Source organism: Rhododendron vialii, chromosome 6a (genome assembly GCF_030253575.1).
Source record: "Rhododendron vialii isolate Sample 1 chromosome 6a, ASM3025357v1".
Taxonomy (NCBI): domain Eukaryota; kingdom Viridiplantae; phylum Streptophyta; class Magnoliopsida; order Ericales; family Ericaceae; genus Rhododendron; species Rhododendron vialii.
This window is the reverse complement of record NC_080562.1, coordinates 4,007,280-4,028,096: the sequence shown is the minus strand read 5'-3', so window position 1 is coordinate 4,028,096 and position 20,817 is coordinate 4,007,280. Positions and strand designations below refer to the sequence as shown.

Sequence of the window (20,817 nt, the reverse complement as noted above, 5' to 3'; positions counted from 1 at the left end):
TTCAATTTCTGTTCGCACATGAAAAAAGTATCAGTGTATTATACCAAACCGACGTTAGTACCATAAGATATTTTCGCACGCTTACCCGGTGATAAATTCTACGGTTGGGACATTCACTTTTTAGCTCACATATTTTTTGATAGGAATAGTTTTTAAGCGATAAGAGATGACCGATATGATGTGTTTTGAGGCAATTGATTAATCGGAAGAATCGCGTAATTAAGCGAGGCCATATAATGTGTAAAAGAGTTGGTCCAATATGTTTGAAACACGAGAATTTTTTGGGTGTAAATAGGATATACTCCATGTGGTACCCGAGCGTGCATCCGAGCCGTCCAAAAACTTCTCTTGAAACACGGGCTGCGATTTGGTCTGGTTTGTTCGGGTCAAGGACTCATAGAGTATGAAAGAGATTGTGTGGGCTTGACAATCTTGTTGAATGTTAGGTGGCCTGCTTTGAAAGCCTACTACTACTTCTCTTGAAAGTCCAATTCCGCACTTTTCTTAACCTTCGACTCGGTTCTCGCTTTACGTTCTTGTTCTCAATTTTTATTTTTAAAAATTTTAATAGTTTGAGATATTTTTGAAAAACGCTTTTATTTCGTTCAAATGCACGTGGTATGCAATAAATGCTGCTCATAATGTTTGATGATAAATCCATGTTAGTCCTTAGAGCATCCACAATGTAATAATCAAAACTAAAAGGTTGCTAAAGTTAGCAATGTTTGTTCAAAAAAGTGCTCATATTGTAATAACCAAACTTAGCAACCTTTTAGCAACTCATTAAATTTTGACATTTGAATAACCAAACTTAACAACTTTTACCAATAACCAAAACTCAATAACCAAACCCAATAACCAAATTCAAAACTAAAAAATTAAAAAACACCTCACATTAGAATCGTCTCATCGAGACCAATAATTTGGTGTGGTCGGGTGCGTGATTGGAACTCGTTTGCAATTGTATATAGATGCATTGCGTATTGTGGGGGTTTTTTTTTTATAGGGATACAAAAACAACCAATGTGGAGATCAAGTTTGTTATGAACTAAATGGATAATCAAATGCTGACGTGGCACATTTTGATTATCGATTTTGATTATTCCCATTGCGGATGCTCTTACTTGTTTCAATCTGTAAGAGCTTGATGAGATCTTCGCTAATTTTACGATAGGAAATTGAGCATAGAATTGATTAAGTTTTTACTTATATTCGACTAAGCTAATTTTTTACGAGAATTCTTAAAATAATATTTTAAATAAGTTAAGCGGTTCCGATTATTTGTTTGAACTTTGAGATGGGTCCCACACAACGCAGTGTGCAAATGGTATACCCATAGAAGGACTGCTCTAAGTGTTATTTTAATTACAAAACCAAACAAAAAATTACCATTTTTTAATCATTTTTTCCCTCTTTGTCCAAAAATATGCGGCTGTGATTATTCATGTGAATTCCGAGATAAATCCTATATAATGCAGTGTGCAAATGGTATACACATAGAAGGACCGCTCTAAAAGCACTATTTTAATTACCAAACCAACGAACAGAAATTGTTATTTTTTTAATATTTTTTCCCTTGGTCCAAAAATAGAAAAGTGGAATAACTTATGTCCTGTTGCAGAATACATTTTTAAAAAATAAGTATTTATTTTATATTTTTAAACTTAAAAATAATATAAATAAAAAATAATTTTTTAATTTTTTTTACCGTATTAAAGATTAATCTATCAAACATTATTCAAATTGATAAAAAAATTATTTATGTAAGCATATAATTTTTAAATTTGAAATTATCTTATTAAAAAAATAAGCACTTTCTCGGAACTGGGCCTAATACAGAAAATAATATTGAGCTAGGGTTGATACTTGGAGATGGAAGAGAAATTTGTTCCTTTACTGAGGCCGCCTACTGTCTGATTGCAAACACAGTTCAATCTCTCTCTCTCTCTCTCTCTCTCTCTCTCTCTCTCTCTCTCTCTCTCCGTTTGCGTACCACATGAATGGCCGTTTGTTGTAGAATTTACCGTTGATGTGTTAGTTATAGTTCATGTATTTTCGTATTTACGGAGTAATTGATAATCTTTAATCTTGCCCCAGAAGTATTCTGTTTTATCCTTCTCTTCTAGCTTCTGTCTCGTTCGAGGGAGATACAACAGTTCTAGGTTAGGTTTTTAGTCAAGGTTTCGTAGCCATAAACCCTAATTCTGTTCCTAAATTCATCTACTGCCCTGTCCCAGCCATGAATCTTAAGCACTTGTTTTCCAGACAGACAATCAGCTACATTTCAAGATTCAATGGTAGAGTTAAATCTCCAAACCCTTGTATTTACAAAAACTTATCGACTGTTACTTCCCCCCTTTTCATCTATTCACCACCCAATCAAAACCCTACTCCCTCCCAAAACCCTAAATTTGAAAAACCAAATTCGCCATTCATTAGATGCATCCATTCTAGCCAAGAATCAAAACTGGGTGACTTGGGTAGTGATCCTGAGATTGATATGGAAGAATCTGAGGAGGATGGGGACATGACCGAGTTTCTGTCCCGATTCGTGTGGATAATGCGACGTAAGCTATCCGAAGTGTACCTTGACTGTGACAAGAATACGATTGAGGGCATGCTTTTGATTATTGTTGGGAAGGTTGTGTCGGAAATGGAGAAAGGTGGGCTTGAGCAGATGCTTGACGCAGCGGTGGCCACCCCATCAAATGATTTCAGCGAGGATCTGTGGAAAACTGTGTGGGAGGTTAGCAGTGAAGTGCTGGATGATATGCAGAAGGCGATGAAAAAGGAGAAAATGAAAGTGTTTCTTCAATCCGAAGAGGTGAAGAAAATGTATAGATTTGCAGGTGAGGTGGGTATTCGTGGGGAAATGTTGAGGGAGTTGCGGTTCAAATGGGCTCGCGAGAAGATGGAGGAGAGTGAGTTTTACCAGAGTTTGGAGTGTCTCCGTGAGGAAGAAGCTCAGGCGGAAAAAGAGGAGGATGAAACAACTTATATCAAATCCGAAGTCGTGAGTGAAGAGGCTGTTGGGAACGATTTTGTCATGGACAAAGAGAAATCTAAGGTTATTTCTCTCCCCAAGAGACATGGGAAGATAAAATACAAAATTTATGGTCTTGATCTCTCTGACCCAAAATGGGCTGAAGTGGCTGATAAGATTCATGAGACTGGGGACATTTTTTGGCCTCAGGAGCCTAAACCAGTTTCTGGGAAATGTAAACTTGTTACTGAAAGAATCCTGTCATTGAAAGAAGAAGATAACCCTTCTCCAGTTTTGGCTGAATGGGTAGAGCTTCTACAGCCTAACCGGATCGATTGGATTACTTTGCTTGATAGATTGAAAGATAAAAACAGCCGGTTATATTTTAAGGTTTGTTCTTATTCTATTCGCACCTTTATCTGGTAGCCAAGCGACATATGGTTCTGATTTATACCTTGACAAGTGCTCACTTGTATGTTAGTTGTACTTACTTGAAAGTCATATCATACAAGTTACACAGGCAAAAATATGAAATCAAATTTCTTTTTAATCAGGTTGTGTTTTTGCAAGCATATACACTGATGCTTGTGGCATCCTCACGCAAAGTTTTTGAGTAAAATTTGGTATAGTTTTTTTGTTTCCCGTACGGTGAAGGAACTGTCAGTTGTTCATTCCAAATTTGCTGTTATGCTTGTTCTATATGACGATACCTAGGCTAACTTGTAGTATAGGTATCATCCGCTTGTCCAGAAATTGAATTTAACTGTAATTTTTTCATGCCATGTGAATTCAAGTTTTCCTTTTCTTCTCCATGATGGCAGACTTGATTGCATTGCCTCACCAAACTCAAGAAATTAACTTTTTGCATTGGTTTATTTTTGGCATGTCCTTTCTTTTTCTTTTTTGTTTGTTAGTTTTTACGTATAGTCTTCCTTTTGCATAAGGTTGTCATTCATACGATCTTGCATGCAGTGGCTGTGCAACCATAGGCATCATATGCTATTTAAACCTGAATTCTCGTGAAGAGTTCAAGTACTTGTTTTTTGAGTTCTATCTTAGCATGATGGGTTTCAAATGATATATATCTAGGTTGCAGAACTTGTTCTAGGAGAAGAGTCTTTTCAAACCAACATTCGTGACTATTCAAAGCTTATTGAAGCCCATGCTCAAGAGAACCGTTTAGATGACGCGGAGAGGATTCTGAAGAAGATGAATGAAAATGGCATCCTACCCGACATTCTTACATTCACCATATTGGTCCACACGTACAGCAAGGCAGGTAACCTTGAAAAGGCAAAAGAGGCATTTGAAAACCTAAGGAGTGTAGGCTTTCAACCAGACATGAGGATATACAACTCTATGATCATGGCATACGTAAATTCTGGTGAACCCAAGTTGGGTGAGTCCCTGATGAGAGAGATGGAGGCAAGGGACATGAAACCCACGAAGGAGATTTACATGGCCTTGCTCCGTTCGTTTGCCCAGCGGGGCGACTTTGGTGGGGCCCAACGAATTGCCACGACGATGCAATTTGCAGGGTTCCAACCTACTTTGGAGTCTTGTACGTTGCTTGTGGAGGCATTTGGGCAATTTGGCGACCCGGATCAGGCAAGAAGCAATTTCGACTACATTATTAAAGTTGGACTCAGGCCTGATGATAGGTGTGTTGCTAGTATGATTGCAGCTTACAGGAAGAATAATTTATTGGACGAGGCACTGAATCTCCTGCTGGAAATGGAGAAAGATGGGTTTGAGCCTGGGGTTTCTACTTACAGTGTTCTAGTGGATTGGTTGGGTAAACTGCAACTGGTTGATGAAGCTGAGCACTTTTTGGGCAAAATTGATGAGGTAGGGGAGTCTCCTCCCCTTAAGGTCCATGTAAGCCTTTGTGATATGTACTTAAAGGCTGGAGCTGAGAAAAAGGCACTTCAGGCCTTGGGTGTTGTGGAGGCCAAGAAGGAGCAGTTGGGAGCACAGGATTTTGAGAGGATTATTAAGAGTCTTATAGAGGGTGGGTTTGCCCAGGATGCTACAAGGATACGTGGCCTGATGGAGGCCCAAGGGTTTGTAGTTTCAGAACCACTTAGGGTGGCATTGATGGCAATGGAGTCAATTAAGTACAAGCCTGATTTATCCCATAACTTTGGCCGCAAGAGACCAATAATGAGGTAGTCTTTTTATTTGTTATCTATCAAGAAATAAGGAAGTGAGGTAGTCTTTTCAGTCCATTGAGGAATGCACTTCCGAACACAGAATGGCAGGGGAATGAACCTAAAACTACAAGGGAGTGAATTGAGCTCATTGTCACATTATTATCGAAGCCTACGTATGCAGTAACTGTCGGCAGGGTTTTTGTGCCTGTAAACATGTAATTCCAATTCTGGAAGTCACCATGTATTGAAGGCCTCGTGTGAACGGAGAGTGGTATGTTGCTTAGTTTGAACCTGCCAAATATGCAAGGTAGTCTTCTTTTCAGTAGAGGTAACCTTGGCTTGCAGAATGTGTTCTTTTTTTTTCTTCAAATATGAATCCAAAATTTGAAACCCAAGGTTGTTGATGAATGCACGTTCTATTTACTTCTTAACCATCTTGGCGTTTAAAATGTCGTCATTCATTTGCTTCATTGTCATTAATGTTTTGACTTTTTATCTCCTTCTAATGAGTAGTTTGTTAAGGCTTTGATGGTTAATATCAGTGTTCTAAAAGGCGGCCGCCTAGGCCGATTAGTCCCCGCCTAGGCGCTAGGCGGTGGTCTGACGCCTAGATTAGATAGCCGACTAGTCGGGCGCCTAGTCCCCGCCAAGGCGCTAGGCGCCCCTTTTCTGCCTGACTAGCGCCTAGCGAGTTTTAGAACATTGGTTAATATAATCAGTGGTGTGGGATTTCGTACACTAACGGTCTTTTGGTGGTTGAAATCTAGGCTGCCCGTATTACAGATCAGATTCGATGAGCTATACCTGGCTAGTAGTTTTATTTTCCAACACAAGAAGGGAAATTCCATGTGATTGGATTTGCTTTTGTTTCATTTTGTAGAAGTAGATGAGTGTGCACTCCAATTTCATATTTTGCACTGTTTCTGCAGTTTCCGTTATTGGAATTTGCTTTCATAATTCTCCAGTGTTGAAACTTTAAGCTTTGGAGGCATTAATTAACCAGCATTTGCAATAACAGCCGTGTGCAGAGAAACGAAGTCGAGTCTTCTAATAAGATATACATCCATGGGGGATTTTGTGTATACAAGATGATGTCTGATGGAGTCTTCACATTTTAGTAGTATTCTCCCTTGATGAACTCATTTAGTCTCTTCACTTCCCCACTTTGCTGCTCTACCACTGCCCGGACAACATCTACGATAGATATCATTCCAACAATCTTTCCATCGACTACTGGAACATGCCGTATGTGATTCTCTGTGAACATGAAGAATTGTTCTTATTCCCCTGCCATAAACTTGCTTCCATGGAATTGAATAAAGGTCATGACTTTTGTTTCATGGTTATTTGTTTTTGAGATAAAAAATCAAGAAGGCAATTTACCTGTCATGAGATGCATTGCATGAAGAATGTTTGTATCGGATGTCACCGTTATCAACTTGTTCTGTTTAGTATCAGAGGATGTGAAGTAAGGCCAAAGATTCTAGTGTTTTTCCTTAATAAAATAGATGTCTTAGGGTGGCAGAAATTACCTGATCAGTCATGATTTCTGCAACTCTTGTGTATTTAGAAGGTCTATCCTGTGCAATTACCTTCCTCAGGTAGTCTGCTATTTCATTCATTTCATCAACAATTATCACATTAGCTTCAAGCCTTCAATCGTAATTATTAGCATTTGAAAAAAGGTTTAGAGAGTAGGATACTTCTATTGCTTGGATGTTGTGTTTGTATGTTTCCCTCGTTCTTTGGGTGAGAAATTACCTCTTTCTGTGATGATTCCTGCAATTTGTTGTTGCTCTCCTGGCTTCAGAACGACTAAGGATCCAACATTATTTTGGGCCATCTGCAGTTTTGTCATGGCCATTTTGAACGATGGGGTTAAATTGAGTCAATTGACTTTCGCACACTTTTTAAGCCACAGGTACTCTGTTTTTCTTGTCTTTTATTCACTTGAATTGACAATATTCCCCGTTTATTTGTAAATTCGAATGAACAGGTAATGTTACAACAGGCAATGTTGTTACTTAAAAAGTTCAAAAATGATTTACCCTTGAATTGAAGTTCAGTAAATTCGTTCCTACAGTCTCATGTGTTCATGTTGTAGGAACATACTTGTTTTACAGCATCGTGGATAGTGTCATCAGTGCGACACCATAGCCAAGATCCCACTTTTTCTTCTCCCTTTGTCATCAATACTTCTGCAACCGTTGTGTTTTCTAAGCCCTTTTCCCGTGAAGCTGGAGAGGAGGCAACACGTCTACAACGGTTGAAGACATTCTTCATACCATCCGTGTCCCTCCCAAGCGATTGCTGCAGAATTTCTTGGCAAGATCGTACTGCCTGAACAAGTCGTTGCATTTTGACCCTGGTAATGGCATGGATTCGAGGGGGTAAAGTTTAATTGAAAAGTTGCGATTTGGAAAAGTTACGGAAAACAGAGAGCGATGAATTAGTACTTGACAATACCTTTTGTAACCAGGTTAGATAGGTTGAGATTGAGCTGAATGGAAGCTTCCCTGAAGCTGAAGATATGTAGTTGCCATTGGGGTGGCAATTGAAATGAGACCTGGAAGAATATCTTGCCTCTATTGCTTACTTGTTGAAATGTGTTTTGTGATGTTCTTTTCTTGTGTAGTTTTGGTCTTTCTATGGGGGTATAGTTTGCTTCTCTGGGTAGGCATAGATTTGGAAAAGAAGCTTTCACAGATCGCTATGGTATCTTATTGGATGTGTTGAAGGTTTCATGGGACGTAAAAGAATTGGCCGTTTGATTAGAAAGAGAGCAACGAAAAGTAACGGAAAAAAGGTAGTAAAAAGTTGTAGCCTTTATGTATTATTGGATTAGGAAGAGAACGAAATAAAGTGCAATAAACTAAAAATACATGCATAACCCATGCATCAAAAATTGTTCTCTTCTTTCCTGCGAAAAATATATTACTCCGTATGAGTTGAAATGTAGAACTAGAGCATGAACTATCCTTGGATTTCGAAAGAGATTTCTCCATACTTGAAACAGTGTTCAAAGGTTCAAATTCGAGTTCAACCAAAAAATCCAATGGTCGAAATTTACAAACTACTGTATCATGTTTCACGTGCTAATGTAAATTGCAATACAATTAAGCTGCACGGTCAGGCAAGCACAAGCAGCTTGGTATGCCTTTTAACCAAAACTACTCACTGATTCCATACCGGTGCCAGATCGACAATATCAGTTGTTTTGTACCCGATCAAACAATATCAAATCAAACCAAATGATTTAAAGACCCGTTTGATTCACACTAATAATTAAGAGGTGCATAATCCCATAAAGGAGATAAGTAATCTTGTTGGACTGATGGAGAAATTTCTATTGCATACGCAGCCTAATCTGCAAATTCGGACACCCATTATCAGAAAAGAAAAAGGAAAATGGAAACCCATTAGCCGAGGAATCCCAAAGCAATCAGTGAAGGAGAATCTGGAGAATCAAAAGCAATCCCTTAACAAAAGTTTCGTTCCCAAGAGGGAAAGAAGCTTTGCCTAACAAGTTTTAGATAAAAAGCAATCAGTGAATTGAAGGAGAAAACATGAGTAAACTCCCGATTGCAATCCAAGGTATCAAAAAAACAAACAAAAATATATAAACGCTTGCCTTTGGTCAAAATCTTCCATATGATCACCCCTCTGCCCATTAAATCTACTTCATCCATTTCTTTCACCAGTTTAACCTGTCTGTATCCCCTATGGCAGAAAAAAGGCGGAGCTCACGCTTTCGGCTCCCCACCTGGCTACAATCAAAACCAACATCGGCTGAAAGACCAACTAGGCGTCCAGGGGTGGCTCCGCCACTAGCCCCTCCTTCTCCACCAGGTCAAACATCACCTGAGGCTCAACCATCTCCACCATCAACTGAACGCACTCGATCCAGAGTGACTCCTAAACCAGTGTCACCACCATCTCGTGAATCAGCCCAACCCCAAGATGCATCTCCACCATCAACTGAACGCACTCGATCCAGAGTGACTCCTAAACCAGTGTCACCACCATCTCGTGCATCAGCCCAACCCCAAGATGCATCGCAAGACACGTCACCATCCCGTGAGGCAGCAGAATCCCAATCTGCCGCTCAACCTCCTTCACCGTCTCGTGCACCCCCTCAACTCCAGGCTGAGACTCAACAACCATCACAAGCGGACCCACAAACTCAATCCCCACCACCCAACTTGGCCTCTCAGCCTTCAGTCCAAACATCTTCACTGCCACCACCTTCTCCATCTCTCACAGCCACTAAAGCACAATCATCACCAGGAGAAGCAGTCACCCAGCCCCCTCTTCCATCAGAAAATTTACAACCCATGACTCGCCCATTACCCTTTCCACCTTCCACTGAGCCCATCTCATCTGTGTCTGAACAAGAACCAAAGCCAGCTAGGTCTGAACCACAATCACAAGAGCTGCAGCCGAAGGCAGAAACAGCATCTGAGAATGTTCTAAATGTTCAGAACCAAACACAGAGCCAAATGACCTTTCAGCCCAACGAAATGCCAGCAGAACATTCGGAAGCATCAGTGCGTGTAACAGAACCACCACAAACATCCACAACAGCTGAGGATCTCCCTGTCCTCACCCAGAAATCAGATTCTTCTAGTGTGAGTTCTGAAACTAAGTCCCTTCCAGAATCAGATGGACATCCAGGACAAGATATAGAAGGAAAGGAAATACTGCAGAAAGACGGAAGCAAAGAGAAGATCACTGGTGTCACTGAGATTCTCAGTGCAGCATCGCGATCAGAAGTAGCAACCCAACAAAAGCAGCTGGAGAAAGAAGAGATTATCGGCAAAAAGGAGACACCATCAAACTCCAGCTCCCATGGAAAAGAGGACCAAACTGTGATTTTAAATTTGAGGGACAAAGCCACAGTGAGTGAATCTTGCCATGAGCCCAACATATCAAACGGGGAAAAAGCCCCACTGCAGAAAGAGATTAGGGACGACATTTCCAAGTTCCTTCATGGGATGGCTACACATCAACAAAAGCTTCCATTGGGTGAGAGGCCAGCTGTTGTTGTAACCCTAGCTGGTGAAAACAGAGGAGCATCAATGCAACTAGGTTCAGAGTCGGCGAAAAGAGAAGAGACAGTCCACATCCACCGAGGCTATAAGATCAACCCAGACGAAAGCAGCACTGATGAAGAGATGATCTCCGAGGGAAGGAGGTCACAAGATTCAAAAACTGGAGAAGACGAGGAATCAAAGGCATACATAAACAGCAATGTGCAGGGTATCAACAACTCCATTATGTTTAACTGTTCAATTAAAGAAAGGGATCCTGGCGTACAACTGGCTCTTACCCACGACCTGACAGAACCTTTCAAGCCAAATAGCAATAGAAGTATGGAGTCCCCTGAGACTCGTAATGCTGGAGTCATTGTTACAACTGCGCACAAGCTCACTTATGAGCCCACAGTTAGAAGAAGATGCCTGAGAGGACTTTTCTTGGAACCAAGCGACTCGGACCCAAATAACCCTGAAAAGCCAAGGCGTCATGGTTGCCGATACGCCTGCAAGGGGAAGAGCAAAGATAATGAGACAGATGTCCTCTAACCAATTAGATTGCATTAATAATTGCATTTTAATCGCCGGATGTAAGTGTTTGTGTACATATTGTGGAACAATGTTTATAATAAATTCATAATAAGGATGCTACATCATCCACATTATAGTCTAGTAGTATCTTACTGTCGCAAATACTTTGGTACTTGTTACAGTTTGCATTGAATGTCAACCTTTTCAATACATAAGGATTCACATATAAGACTAGTGTGAATCTCTTTGCAGCTAGGAGATTATCTGAATTCCGGCAAAACTAGAAATACAAAAACTCCAAAAAGTGTTTCAGTTACTATCTCCAGAGAACAGATGCAAAACTGCCATTTGGCAGATTACATGATTTTACATTGAAACTCATTACGCAGCTCACTGCCATTACATAAACAAATGCCAACACTAACAAAGGTACTGATGGAAAAGAAACAACACCAAGGAACTTCCTTTGAAGACAATATATACAACCATCTTCTACAGAACCAAAGCACGAGCAAGGCCACCATAGGATTTGCACTATGATTATTCGCATGCCGGTTTGGTGTCAAAGCTGCTTAAACAGATTGCAAAAGCTTGGAAGGCGGAGAGAGGATAGCAGTAATCCATGGTAAAAATGTCTTTCCCTATCTTTCCAAACTGCAATATTACTTTCTCTTGTTCTGCAGCTGGAACATCGTGGCATGGTTCAACAGCTGCCACCAGCTGAAAATTCTTCACAGAAGCCACTGTGACACGTCCTTTGAAATTAAGGCACCAACACTGCAACTGTTCATGCCATCTAGGAGCTTTGTTTTTCAACATCAGTGGGTCTCTTGCATCATGGACTGATTCAAGTGGCTCGGAAGGACTACTGGAGCCAAATTTTAAGACTTCTTTCCCTTTTGCAGAGAAAAGAGAGCATCGCTCATCAACGCAACTGCGAAAGGTTGACGGAGTTGGAGCAGTTCCCCCTTCTTGAATTGCAGTGATGGGGATTGACTGCATAGCGCAAAACATTCTCCTTGGCCCTCTGGTACGAAGAAGATTGAGCTCATAAGATATTGTAGCCACATTGTGATTACCAGTTGGTACTCTAGATGATAATTGTTGTGTTGAATAGCAATTTCGAAGTGATCGACCCTTAGATTGGATTGCATGGTCACATGGAGGCTGGCAGTCATAAATACTGAACTTGGTCCCAAGTAAATTTGACCTGTTCAAGATGTTACACCATTAATTACTTGAAAAAATGAATTAAATGATGCAAAGAAAATGATATGGATCTTAAAAGCAACCTCAATTTCCCAATATATGTATCACTAGTTTTAGAGAAATCCTCAGCTCCCAAGGATATTACAAAATTTGTGCTTGTTGTCCTTCTAATCTTTCTTGCTGCCAGCAACAGTTTGCTGAAATCCCCGGACAGTGCTGCAAGTAAAAACAAAATCATCCGCAGGAGGCACCTTATGTGAGCCTTCTAATGGTACAAAGTTTTGACAAGGAAATTTAGGTAGATTATTGCAGAGAAAAAAAAATTCCAGCATTATTCATCCTGCAGCTAATTTGAACCAGGTATCAGAAGTTCTCAAAACCAAATTGAAAAGGGATCGCACATGATGCAACCAGAAACTTCTAATGGTAGTATAGACACATCGAAAGCAAGATTTAAAGGATAATAACAAAAAAAAAAGATTACAAATGAAGTTATGTTACCATGAGATTATCTATCAAGATTAGACAGTCACAGTCAAATAACATATGTAGTTCCCAGTTTCAAACACATCACGATGTTTATTCAACCCCCAGAAGCTAACAAGAAAAGTTGAGTGATAGGAAAAAGAAAGAAAGATAGAGCATCAGATTATTTACCAGGAGTCAAGCCAAGATACAAAAGATACATTGATGTTTCCCTTTCCCTTTTTATAAAGCATTGGATTGGAGAATCTCTTGGTCCTGGCTGTATTCAAAAGTACAAGTAATCCAGATGCAAAAAAAAAAAACATCGATTCAGTATGCAGAAAGCAGACGAACAAAAAATTAAGTATAAAAAAACAAAAAACAAAAACAAGGAGAAGGACGGGGTTAGGGAAGGGGGAAACTGGAAAGGGATTTTGAGGGTCAACCTGCTTTACTGAGATGGGGAAAGTAAGCAACCCACATTGCTCAGGAGTTCTCACGACCTCTTTCACGGTCTCCCTCCACAACCTGCAAACTGCACCACAAGCAACCACATCCCTCCGGGCGGGCCACAAGGTCTGGCTAGCTTCTAGCCGCTGGATTATGTCAAGAAGCAACTCAGGTGGCAAATTCGCCCAACGGCTCTCCTGAACCAACGATGCAGACAGAGATGGAGAACTTTCGGGGGCTATATGTGATCTTCCACGGCCATGCATACATTTCCTATCGGCACGCCTCCTTGACTTATTTTTAGAATCATCTTTCATTTCTCTAAACTTGCAAAATACACCCTTAAACGCCATTTTCATAAAACAAATTGTTCTCCCCTTGATGTTTTCCTACTGAAAATGTCGAAAAACACAATTTGTATCAAATCCACACTCTACCTATAGGTTTGACACCTAATTAGTAATTATAGAAAAACATGAACACACATTCACTTTAAAGTGACTACTGGAGAAATAAAGGCTTTATCTCCAAGAATTTCACTACAAAGAAGTGACAAGAAAATGAATGTCTGATCGATGAAGTCTTGCGCAATTATTAACGAAAAGGTTAACCTCAAAACCTAAACATTCTGGCTAATAATTTTTGATTCTAAACAACAGAAGAACATAAATAGCAATGAAAGGACTTGAACGTTGTGTGAACGGTGTTATATTATATTCCTTTTCTCCATCGAAACATTATGCTCATTACCAAACTTGTTGACTAGATGAGACATAATCAAGGTATATCCTTCGATTTCAGGTCGAATCTCATAAATTGGGTAAAAAGAATTAGGAAAAAATAACAAGGAGAAACCTGACTCCAGTAACAGAGTTTCGGAATCAAATCCTCTGTGCCTCAGTACCGGTGCATTTTCGGGTATGAAAATTTTATTACATAAAAGAACTAACACAATCTAACGACCCAAAACATCATCTCAATGCAGAGGTACATCAATTTCTCGGTACAAAGGATCTCAGGTGCAGAGGTTTCGACTAATCAAAACTGTGAAATTCGCCCAGAAACAATGTGCAGAAATATCCGTAGATAAAATCTCCAGTATTTCTTTTCTCGTAGTTCATCTCAATTTTCTCTAGAACCAAACGCAATTCAAAACAAAAATCAAAACACAGCGAGATTCATGTACCCGTAATTTTTTTCAAGTAAGAAATTCATCCATAATAAAAATTACAACCCAGCATCTAATACAACCGAAAAATGACCTATTGAACACGTGTGAGACAAATAACACACTCCAATCAAATCAAATGAAGGACACAACAGCGATAGATTCATGTACCTGATGAGATCGCCAGGAAAAAAATCAACGAATTTTCCCCCTGAAATCTTCGAGTACTATTTCAGATTCAAGTACTATTTCAGATCCAATGCGGGATAGTGGAAACAAAAACAAGCACGTTGCAATGTCTCCGAACAACAGAACAGAAACAAAAAAGCACTCTCTCTCTCTCTCCACTCTCTCTCACTCTCTCTTTCTCTCTCTAGGACCGAAATGCGGGGGGATCCGGTGGCCGAAGCACTCCGAAGAAATCAATTTTCAGAATAATAATCGGAATAAACGAATCCCGTTCAATTTGTTTTTGGTTTTTTTTGTTTTCTTTTTCGCAACCTTTTTCCGATGTCTCGGACGAAACAAAAGGACCCCTTTTTTTCCCAGATCAGATAAAAATCAGGGGCGAAAACCTAGAAAATGCAGACCATATGCGCGCTCTCTCTCTCTCTCTCTCTCTCTCTCTCTCTCTCTATGATGTTTTGTTTATTCCGAAAAACTATGGCTACGGAGGACCGCCGGCGGTGCTGCTAGCGCCACCGCCTCTCATTTCTTCGTCGCTGTCGTCGTAGTGGCCGCCACCTGTGGCAACGAACGAGGCCTCGACCACAAGCTTTTTTTCGGATCCCAACCCACTGCTCCTCTCATCTTTTCAAAAAGTTTATTGGGGAAATTGCACTTTCTTCCCTGAGGTTTCTCGTAAATGCATAGATCTCCCATGGAGTATTATATTAACATTCCCCGCTTTTCAAAGTATTGTTTATACCAGTACTCGTGGATTCCCCTCCTGTTAAGTTGGCACTGACGTCATTAGTTTTTTCTTTTTTTATAACCGATTGTTTGGACCAGTTTGCGTATGTGGGTGCGTGAGTACGAGCGCGAACGCGAAAGCGTCTTTGAAACAGATTTCAACCTACGAAAATTTGCAAGAACAAGGATTGAAAGTGCGAGCGTAATGCGAGATATTGATAGCCAGAGCACTTGATTTTTTGGAAAATTTTGTGACTAAGCTTTGGACACATATAGCCGTTGGTATGCACGTGCTTGATGAAAGCGGGATCCTATACAACACTAATGCACTACATGATTTTGTAGTGCACTCCATGAGGTCCATCTCAAGTTCGACATTGATCAAATCCGAACCGTTGAATCTATTGTATCCGTTGAACGAATCATTCATAATTCGTCACATTTATCGGATTTCATAGCAACAAGATGAAATTAAAGCCCATTGATTTTAGGAAAATGAATGGCCATTATGATTCAAAAATAAACTATAGGAGTAGTATTATAAATCTGTATTGTGGTTGAAGATTTAAAAAGTACAATTAATTTGATTTTTCAGCATGTAAGATCAATGTATCTAAAAAAAAGGAACAATTTAAATCATAACGTTAAGTTCTAGTTGGGCTTCTATTCATCTTATGAAAGGTGTACATTTGGATGATAATTTTGCGAAGGAAAAAAATGAATAATAATATAATTAACAATAACAACATAAACTAGCTAAAATTCGTTCTTTATTTTTCTTGTTATTGTTTTAATCTTGGTACATTTCTTCACAAAACTACTCTAATTTCAAACGCATCCTTTTTTTTGATAATTCAGTTGTTCAAGCTAGCTTAATGCGCGTCTCAACTAATTCCGAAAGACCAAACCGATCTTCCACTTGTGTAGGTCTCAATTAATGCCAGAGCAAATGCCATGTATATAGCCTGGCTTAAAAAGAGTTGATAGCATTTAAAAATTTTGAACCTAAGATATAAAAAAATAAATCCCAAAATATCATGTCTTGACCACAGGCCCAATCCTTGCCCTTGGAATTCTAACTCAAAAGGCATCTTAGCATGGAGTGTGCAAGTAGCACTTACTTTGGTACCTGACTAACTGTGGCCTACACAAAAGGGCATGCCTTTTCCATTTTCTTGCTTGGGGACACTCACTCTGGGGTGATAGTGTCACATGTTCTGGTTTAAAATGGTTTATTTAAGACCAAAGCACCAGTACTCTCCCCCAACATTGTGGAAAGAGTTGGATCTTCCAAAAGTTGGCAGAGGGACCTCTCCAAAAACCACATGCATGACCAATGGGCTTCTGTTAACTCCAGTCCTCCTCACGTGGGAGGTCAGAGTTCGGGTCCATCGTGAGCGTCTGATATTCAGAGTTATGGATAGCTTCTGAAATTTTTGGACTAACATAATAATACCCCGTTAATATATATGATATTGGAAAGAAAAAAAAAAAAACATGCATGCGTAGGGGTTAAATAGGCTAAGGAAACAAGAGTTCAGTTCATGCACCTATGTAAATAGACATGTTCAGAATATTTCAATGGGGTATGCAAACTGGCTATTTTGTCTATATAGAATCAATTTTGCAGAATGCTTTATCTAATACTGTAAACTTATCTGCTTGCAGGTTTCAAAACAATGTTTTTCTCTGAACTTTTGTGTGCACAATCTTGAAAAGATCGATGAGTGAAGATCATTGATTAATAATTAAGACATTTCCAAGAACTTGAAAATTATTTTTTATAAATAAGTCTAGAATATTAAACAATGCTTATTTCACCACAGTTCTTTTTTTTTTTTTCAATTGTGATTTGCAAAGTTGATTTCGTTCTTTCCTTATTGATTGTTATACTCCTCTCATTTTGGCAATTGTTTTCCCAACCTAGCCTTATGGTGGTGGTAGAACGAGTCACGAGGATCAATTTTTAGAACTGAATCAATGGCGGTTCTAGAATTTCTTATGAGGGTGGTCATTAAATAACTTAAGGTGGACAAATTCGATTAAAAAGTCCAACATAATGTGTTTTTGTTCATCACCTAGCCTTGTATGGTTGGAAATGTTTACTCTTCCTAATTATAAAAATAAAATAAAATGAAATTGGAGACTTTCAATTAAGGGAGACATGTTTTTGTTTAGTGCAAGAACAAAACAATACTATTTCACAATATAACTTTAGAAAATTGGCTACAAACATTATTTATATGCATAATAAGATAGCAAGAACCAAGGGCAACTTGGTAAAAAATCAACCATAATTCATTTGATCACTTCACCCAAAACACTACTTTTGTTACAACATGCACTTCGCATGTATCTTCCAAATACTCTATCAGATTCAAAATACATTCCGGCTATATATAATCCAAAAAGTCAAAAATGCAAAAAACAAATGCAAAAAGCCAAAAAAAATGGGGCTGCGAAACACGAGGCAAGATCCTCTTTGCCAAAAACTCCTGTGCCTCAGCGCCGAGCGGTTTTTCCGGCCGTTGAATTTAAAACGTAAAAAAAATCACACAATCTAACGGGTGAAAAATCTCTCGACACAAAGACACAGGGGTTTTCGCCTTTTCGGAACAGAAAAGATCGGAGCCCCCAAACGCCTCCTACTTCTCCCAAACCACGTCAGATGTGAAGTTGTGGACAATCATTTTAGAAGAGACTATTCAATGCTTCTAGAGGCTACACTCAATCTCTCCACCAAATATTGAAGTGAAATCCACACACATTTGGAATGGGAGGAGCCCTTGGAATAATGCTTGATGTTGCAATGTCAAATTAATTTAGACGCACCAAGGCCCAGTTCTGCTAAAAAGTATTTAAAAAATAATAAAATCTTAACGGAACGAAGCCTAAATAACTTTATCCATTTTCGCAAGTCAGTACGTGGATCCTGTTTAAAAAAAGCACTTCTTTGGTATCGATCTCTTGACGTTGCAATGTCAAATTAAGAAACCTAGCTAACCACCGGTAACTGGGGCCACACACCAAATTAAAAGTTGATTTTCCCAGGTAAATTAAGCACGAAACCACGAGTGGTGTCCTTTGCCCAATATAGGATTGTTTCCTTTCCTTTCATCTTTTCTCTTCGTCGTCTTCTTTTTTTATGTCACAGTGATTGGCATCTAAGAAATTTTTCAGTGCTGAGCGGGAATCACGTGGTGCCCGCTCAGCACATCCGAACCGTCCATTTCGGTTTTAAATGGCTCGAATTTGAAGAGAGAAAAAGGAGAGAGAGTAGTGGGTGAGAGGAGAGAGAGTGTTTCAATCTGAGCCGTCCAAAAATGTGTTGGACAGCACGGATGTGGGTGCTCGGCACCATATCGGCCGGTGACGTGGTGCCCACCCGGCACCCAAAAATTTCTCCGACTGGCAAAGAGGTGGGGTTGCGTTGGAATGATACATGCAAAAGGTAAAACATTCCATGCGGCTCTTTTCTTGTATTAGGTTGTGGAGGGCCAATTAAGCCCTTAGCGGGCCGAAACCAGAAGGACAGCTCAGAGCATGCATTGCTCAGAATGGGTTATGGAGCGTTGGGCCTTCAGCCCAACGCCCATCCCGTCAGCTCTATGTCACTTGGATGCCATAGCGCATTGCTCGGCACCTGGCGCGATGTTGAGGGAGCGCTCATGTATGGCTTCTTGAAAGGTTCCTGAGACCGTTACATTATTGACGTCCTGCTCCTCGCACGATGTGGAATGCGCAATAGGCCGTTAGGAGGGCACGAGACTCGCACGATGGGGTTGGAGGGGCAGGAGGGCAAGTCACTATCTATGTACCAAGTGCACAATGGAACTCTAAAAAGGTACGCTACAAATATATACTTCAAATATATACTTCGTCTTTCGTAACTTCTCAAAGTGAGACTAATATTTCTAGCATCGAAGTGCTCTCTGACTAATTTCCGACCCGTTGGTGGTAATTTTGCCGTTCATTTTGTAGAGCTGGAATTAGAAAACAATTGTTTGCAGATAGTTAACTTTCGCCTTTTAATATAGGTGACATCCAATTAGATGTAATTCACGTTATAGTACTCCTACATAATTTCCCAAGCATCGATATACAAAATGTTCGAATTTGACAGAGGCCAAACATCCAAATCTTGGGGTCGCTAGAAGATTTGACTGGTCATTAACTTTAGAGTTTCTAAATTAGTCGAAATGTGCGTAAGTTAACCCGGACATCCGATTATCAAAAAGAGAATATTGGTATAGGGAAAAAAACACAGAGCTAGAATGGTAACAAGTAGATGCTATGCAATGTGCAAAATGCCAGGAGCTATGGAAAAGATACGAACCCAGACATGGATGTGATTGGCAACTTCAATTGGAAGATAATGTTTTTGTGTTTTGATGTCTGAAATTTCCTCCATAAATTTAGCTGGCAATACCAAAGTGTACGTGTTACATGACACATACCAAACTCAGTCCCTACCCACCCAAAAAACCATGATTACATGATTAGAAATCTGCTTTCAGTGAGTTAGTCCATTTCACTCACTCCACCAATATGGGATTTGATATGGAGGCCATTATTACATGCACCACCTCAAAATTTTATTTGGGTGGTAAATAAAGACCTCAATTTATACACCCGAGCGTAATCATAGCGCTTCATATGTTTTCATGAAACAATCCAACATTCAATCTAGGCACGCGTGCCACGATTTCTCAAAAGTGGATTAAATATCTAGAGTCATGTTTGGCACTTGGCTGTTACAAAGGGCAAAAGTTTACGGAAAGGGGGTATATGGCAATTAAGTTTGGGGAGTCAAATGGCCCCACTTGCAAAAATTAGACCTATGGTTAAGAAATTTTCCAACTCAGTGGCGTCAAAATTGGCCCCATTTGCCAAGCACTGCGTCGGGATTCTTAGGAGCTGACTAGATGACAAACAAGTTTGGTAGAATTGCCTTGGGAATTTTGGGATCCCATTTTGTTACTGCCTAATTACAATGTAACGCCTTTGTCGCTTTCGGCTACTGTTAACTACGTAAAGACATAAGTTACTCAGTTCTCTTAGAGTGAGACGGAACGCCATTAAGCCTCACGTTTGTGGTAGTTTCATACATTTGTTTTTTGGTCAAACGGAAAATCTTGCATCAATTTGTGTTAGACTGTTACAACATGCCCCAAAAACCCAAAATAATTACTTATTATCAGTGACCTACTCGGATTTAGAATTCCATACCAAAATGTTCTTTTATGGTATAAATTTAACTTGCACAAAGAAAAATATTTTCCTTTATATTTGGCAGAGAGGAATGAAGGCCAAACTCTGGAAAAACAAGCCCTCTTATGCCACAAACAGCCCAGACCCATCCTAGATTGGCCCATTAGGTTCTCAGAACAAATTTGTAGTCTGCCAGCCTTATAGTCATCATGCTCCATCCCCTTCATAGCAGTCATTTCTTGAGCGTGACTATAAAAGCTTGAAATCTGCAGCAAGCCCCGAAAAGGATCAAAGAGTAATTATAGCTTCTACTGCCCTACCGAGGACTAGTTGAACCAACTAGGATTCCCAGGTAAGAAGGCAAAGTTCGAAAGGATATTCATTACACGACTCGTCGACTCGATCCTAGACCTCTTGACCACCCAAAACACCTGGGACCACTTTATCGTGGTGTATTTCAATTTGCTTGTTTCTTCTTTTTATTTTTCCAAAAGTGACCTCTTGATCAGTGTATACATCTCGATGTCATGGATGATGGTAGAGCGGGCATTAAAAAACGGACCAAAAGAGACAATGGATCTTGATATGTTGTCAACATCTGTAATGGGTGGAGACATGTTTTTAGTTTTTTCCTAAGAGAGTATTTGTTTTTGGAGGACCCCATACCGTAGGTGTAGCAATAACTTACGATGAATTCAAGCG

The 20,817-nt window shown here is 39.7% G+C and overlaps 4 protein-coding genes across 7 annotated transcripts; 2 read left to right on the top strand and 2 right to left on the bottom strand.

The window, feature by feature from the left end:
• Positions 1-1,824: 1,824 nt before the first annotated feature.
• Positions 1,825-5,532, top strand: LOC131331020 (pentatricopeptide repeat-containing protein At2g18940, chloroplastic). Its single transcript, XM_058364822.1, has 2 exons — positions 1,825-3,373; positions 4,073-5,532. The coding sequence occupies exons 1-2, from the start codon at positions 2,240-2,242 to the stop codon at positions 5,153-5,155; spliced, it is 2,217 nt and encodes a 738-aa protein (XP_058220805.1). The 5' UTR covers positions 1,825-2,239; the 3' UTR covers positions 5,156-5,532.
• A 598-nt stretch (positions 5,533-6,130) lies between these two features.
• Positions 6,131-7,494, bottom strand: LOC131331024 (CBS domain-containing protein CBSX3, mitochondrial-like). 2 transcript variants are annotated; one of them, XM_058364827.1, is made up of 5 exons: positions 7,249-7,494; positions 6,898-6,979; positions 6,669-6,745; positions 6,520-6,580; positions 6,131-6,393 (listed from the first exon to the last, which is right to left on the bottom strand). In XM_058364827.1, exons 1-5 carry the CDS (start codon positions 7,492-7,494, stop codon positions 6,251-6,253), a joined length of 609 nt encoding a protein of 202 aa, XP_058220810.1. In that variant the 3' UTR covers positions 6,131-6,250. The 2 variants fall into 2 exon arrangements, with proteins under 2 accessions (XP_058220810.1, XP_058220811.1); XM_058364828.1 differs by having other exon boundaries at positions 6,669-6,742.
• Positions 7,495-8,858: 1,364 nt separating this feature from the next.
• On the top strand, positions 8,859-10,841 carry LOC131331021 (uncharacterized). Its single transcript, XM_058364823.1, has one exon. The coding sequence runs from the start codon at positions 8,859-8,861 to the stop codon at positions 10,716-10,718; it is 1,860 nt and encodes a 619-aa protein (XP_058220806.1). The 3' UTR covers positions 10,719-10,841.
• A 119-nt stretch (positions 10,842-10,960) lies between these two features.
• Positions 10,961-14,866, bottom strand: LOC131331022 (tubby-like F-box protein 5). 3 transcript variants are annotated; one of them, XM_058364826.1, is made up of 5 exons: positions 14,164-14,866; positions 12,821-13,216; positions 12,567-12,654; positions 11,993-12,125; positions 10,961-11,910 (listed from the first exon to the last, which is right to left on the bottom strand). In XM_058364826.1, exons 2-5 carry the CDS (start codon positions 13,181-13,183, stop codon positions 11,241-11,243), a joined length of 1,254 nt encoding a protein of 417 aa, XP_058220809.1. In that variant the 5' UTR covers positions 13,184-13,216; positions 14,164-14,866; the 3' UTR covers positions 10,961-11,240. The 3 variants fall into 3 exon arrangements, with proteins under 3 accessions (XP_058220809.1, XP_058220807.1, XP_058220808.1); XM_058364824.1 differs by having other exon boundaries at positions 12,821-13,261; positions 14,164-14,850; XM_058364825.1 differs by having other exon boundaries at positions 12,821-13,257; positions 14,164-14,850.
• Positions 14,867-20,817: the final 5,951 nt, after the last annotated feature.

Bases quoted from the DNA above. Each gene is read 5' to 3' on its own strand.
- LOC131331020 (XM_058364822.1), top strand. From the start codon at position 2,240: ATGAATCTTAAGCACTTGTTTTCCAGACAGACAATCAGCTACATTTCA. The intron at 3,374-4,072 runs GTTTGTTCTTAT...ATATATATCTAG, and splicing joins ACAGCCGGTTATATTTTAAG to GTTGCAGAACTTGTTCTAGG.
- LOC131331024 (XM_058364827.1), bottom strand. From the start codon at position 7,494: ATGCAACGACTTGTTCAGGCAGTACGATCTTGCCAAGAAATTCTGCAG. The intron at 6,980-7,248 runs GTATGTTCCTAC...ACAAAACTGCAG, and splicing joins TCCACGATGCTGTAAAACAA to ATGGCCCAAAATAATGTTGG. The intron at 6,746-6,897 runs GTAATTTCTCAC...TGAATGAAATAG, and splicing joins AGGAATCATCACAGAAAGAG to CAGACTACCTGAGGAAGGTA.
- LOC131331021 (XM_058364823.1), top strand. From the start codon at position 8,859: ATGGCAGAAAAAAGGCGGAGCTCACGCTTTCGGCTCCCCACCTGGCTA.
- LOC131331022 (XM_058364826.1), bottom strand. From the start codon at position 13,183: ATGAAAATGGCGTTTAAGGGTGTATTTTGCAAGTTTAGAGAAATGAAA. The intron at 12,126-12,566 runs GTAAATAATCTG...TTTTACTTGCAG, and splicing joins GTATCTTGGCTTGACTCCTG to CACTGTCCGGGGATTTCAGC. The intron at 11,911-11,992 runs GTTGCTTTTAAG...CATCTTGAACAG, and splicing joins ACATATATTGGGAAATTGAG to GTCAAATTTACTTGGGACCA.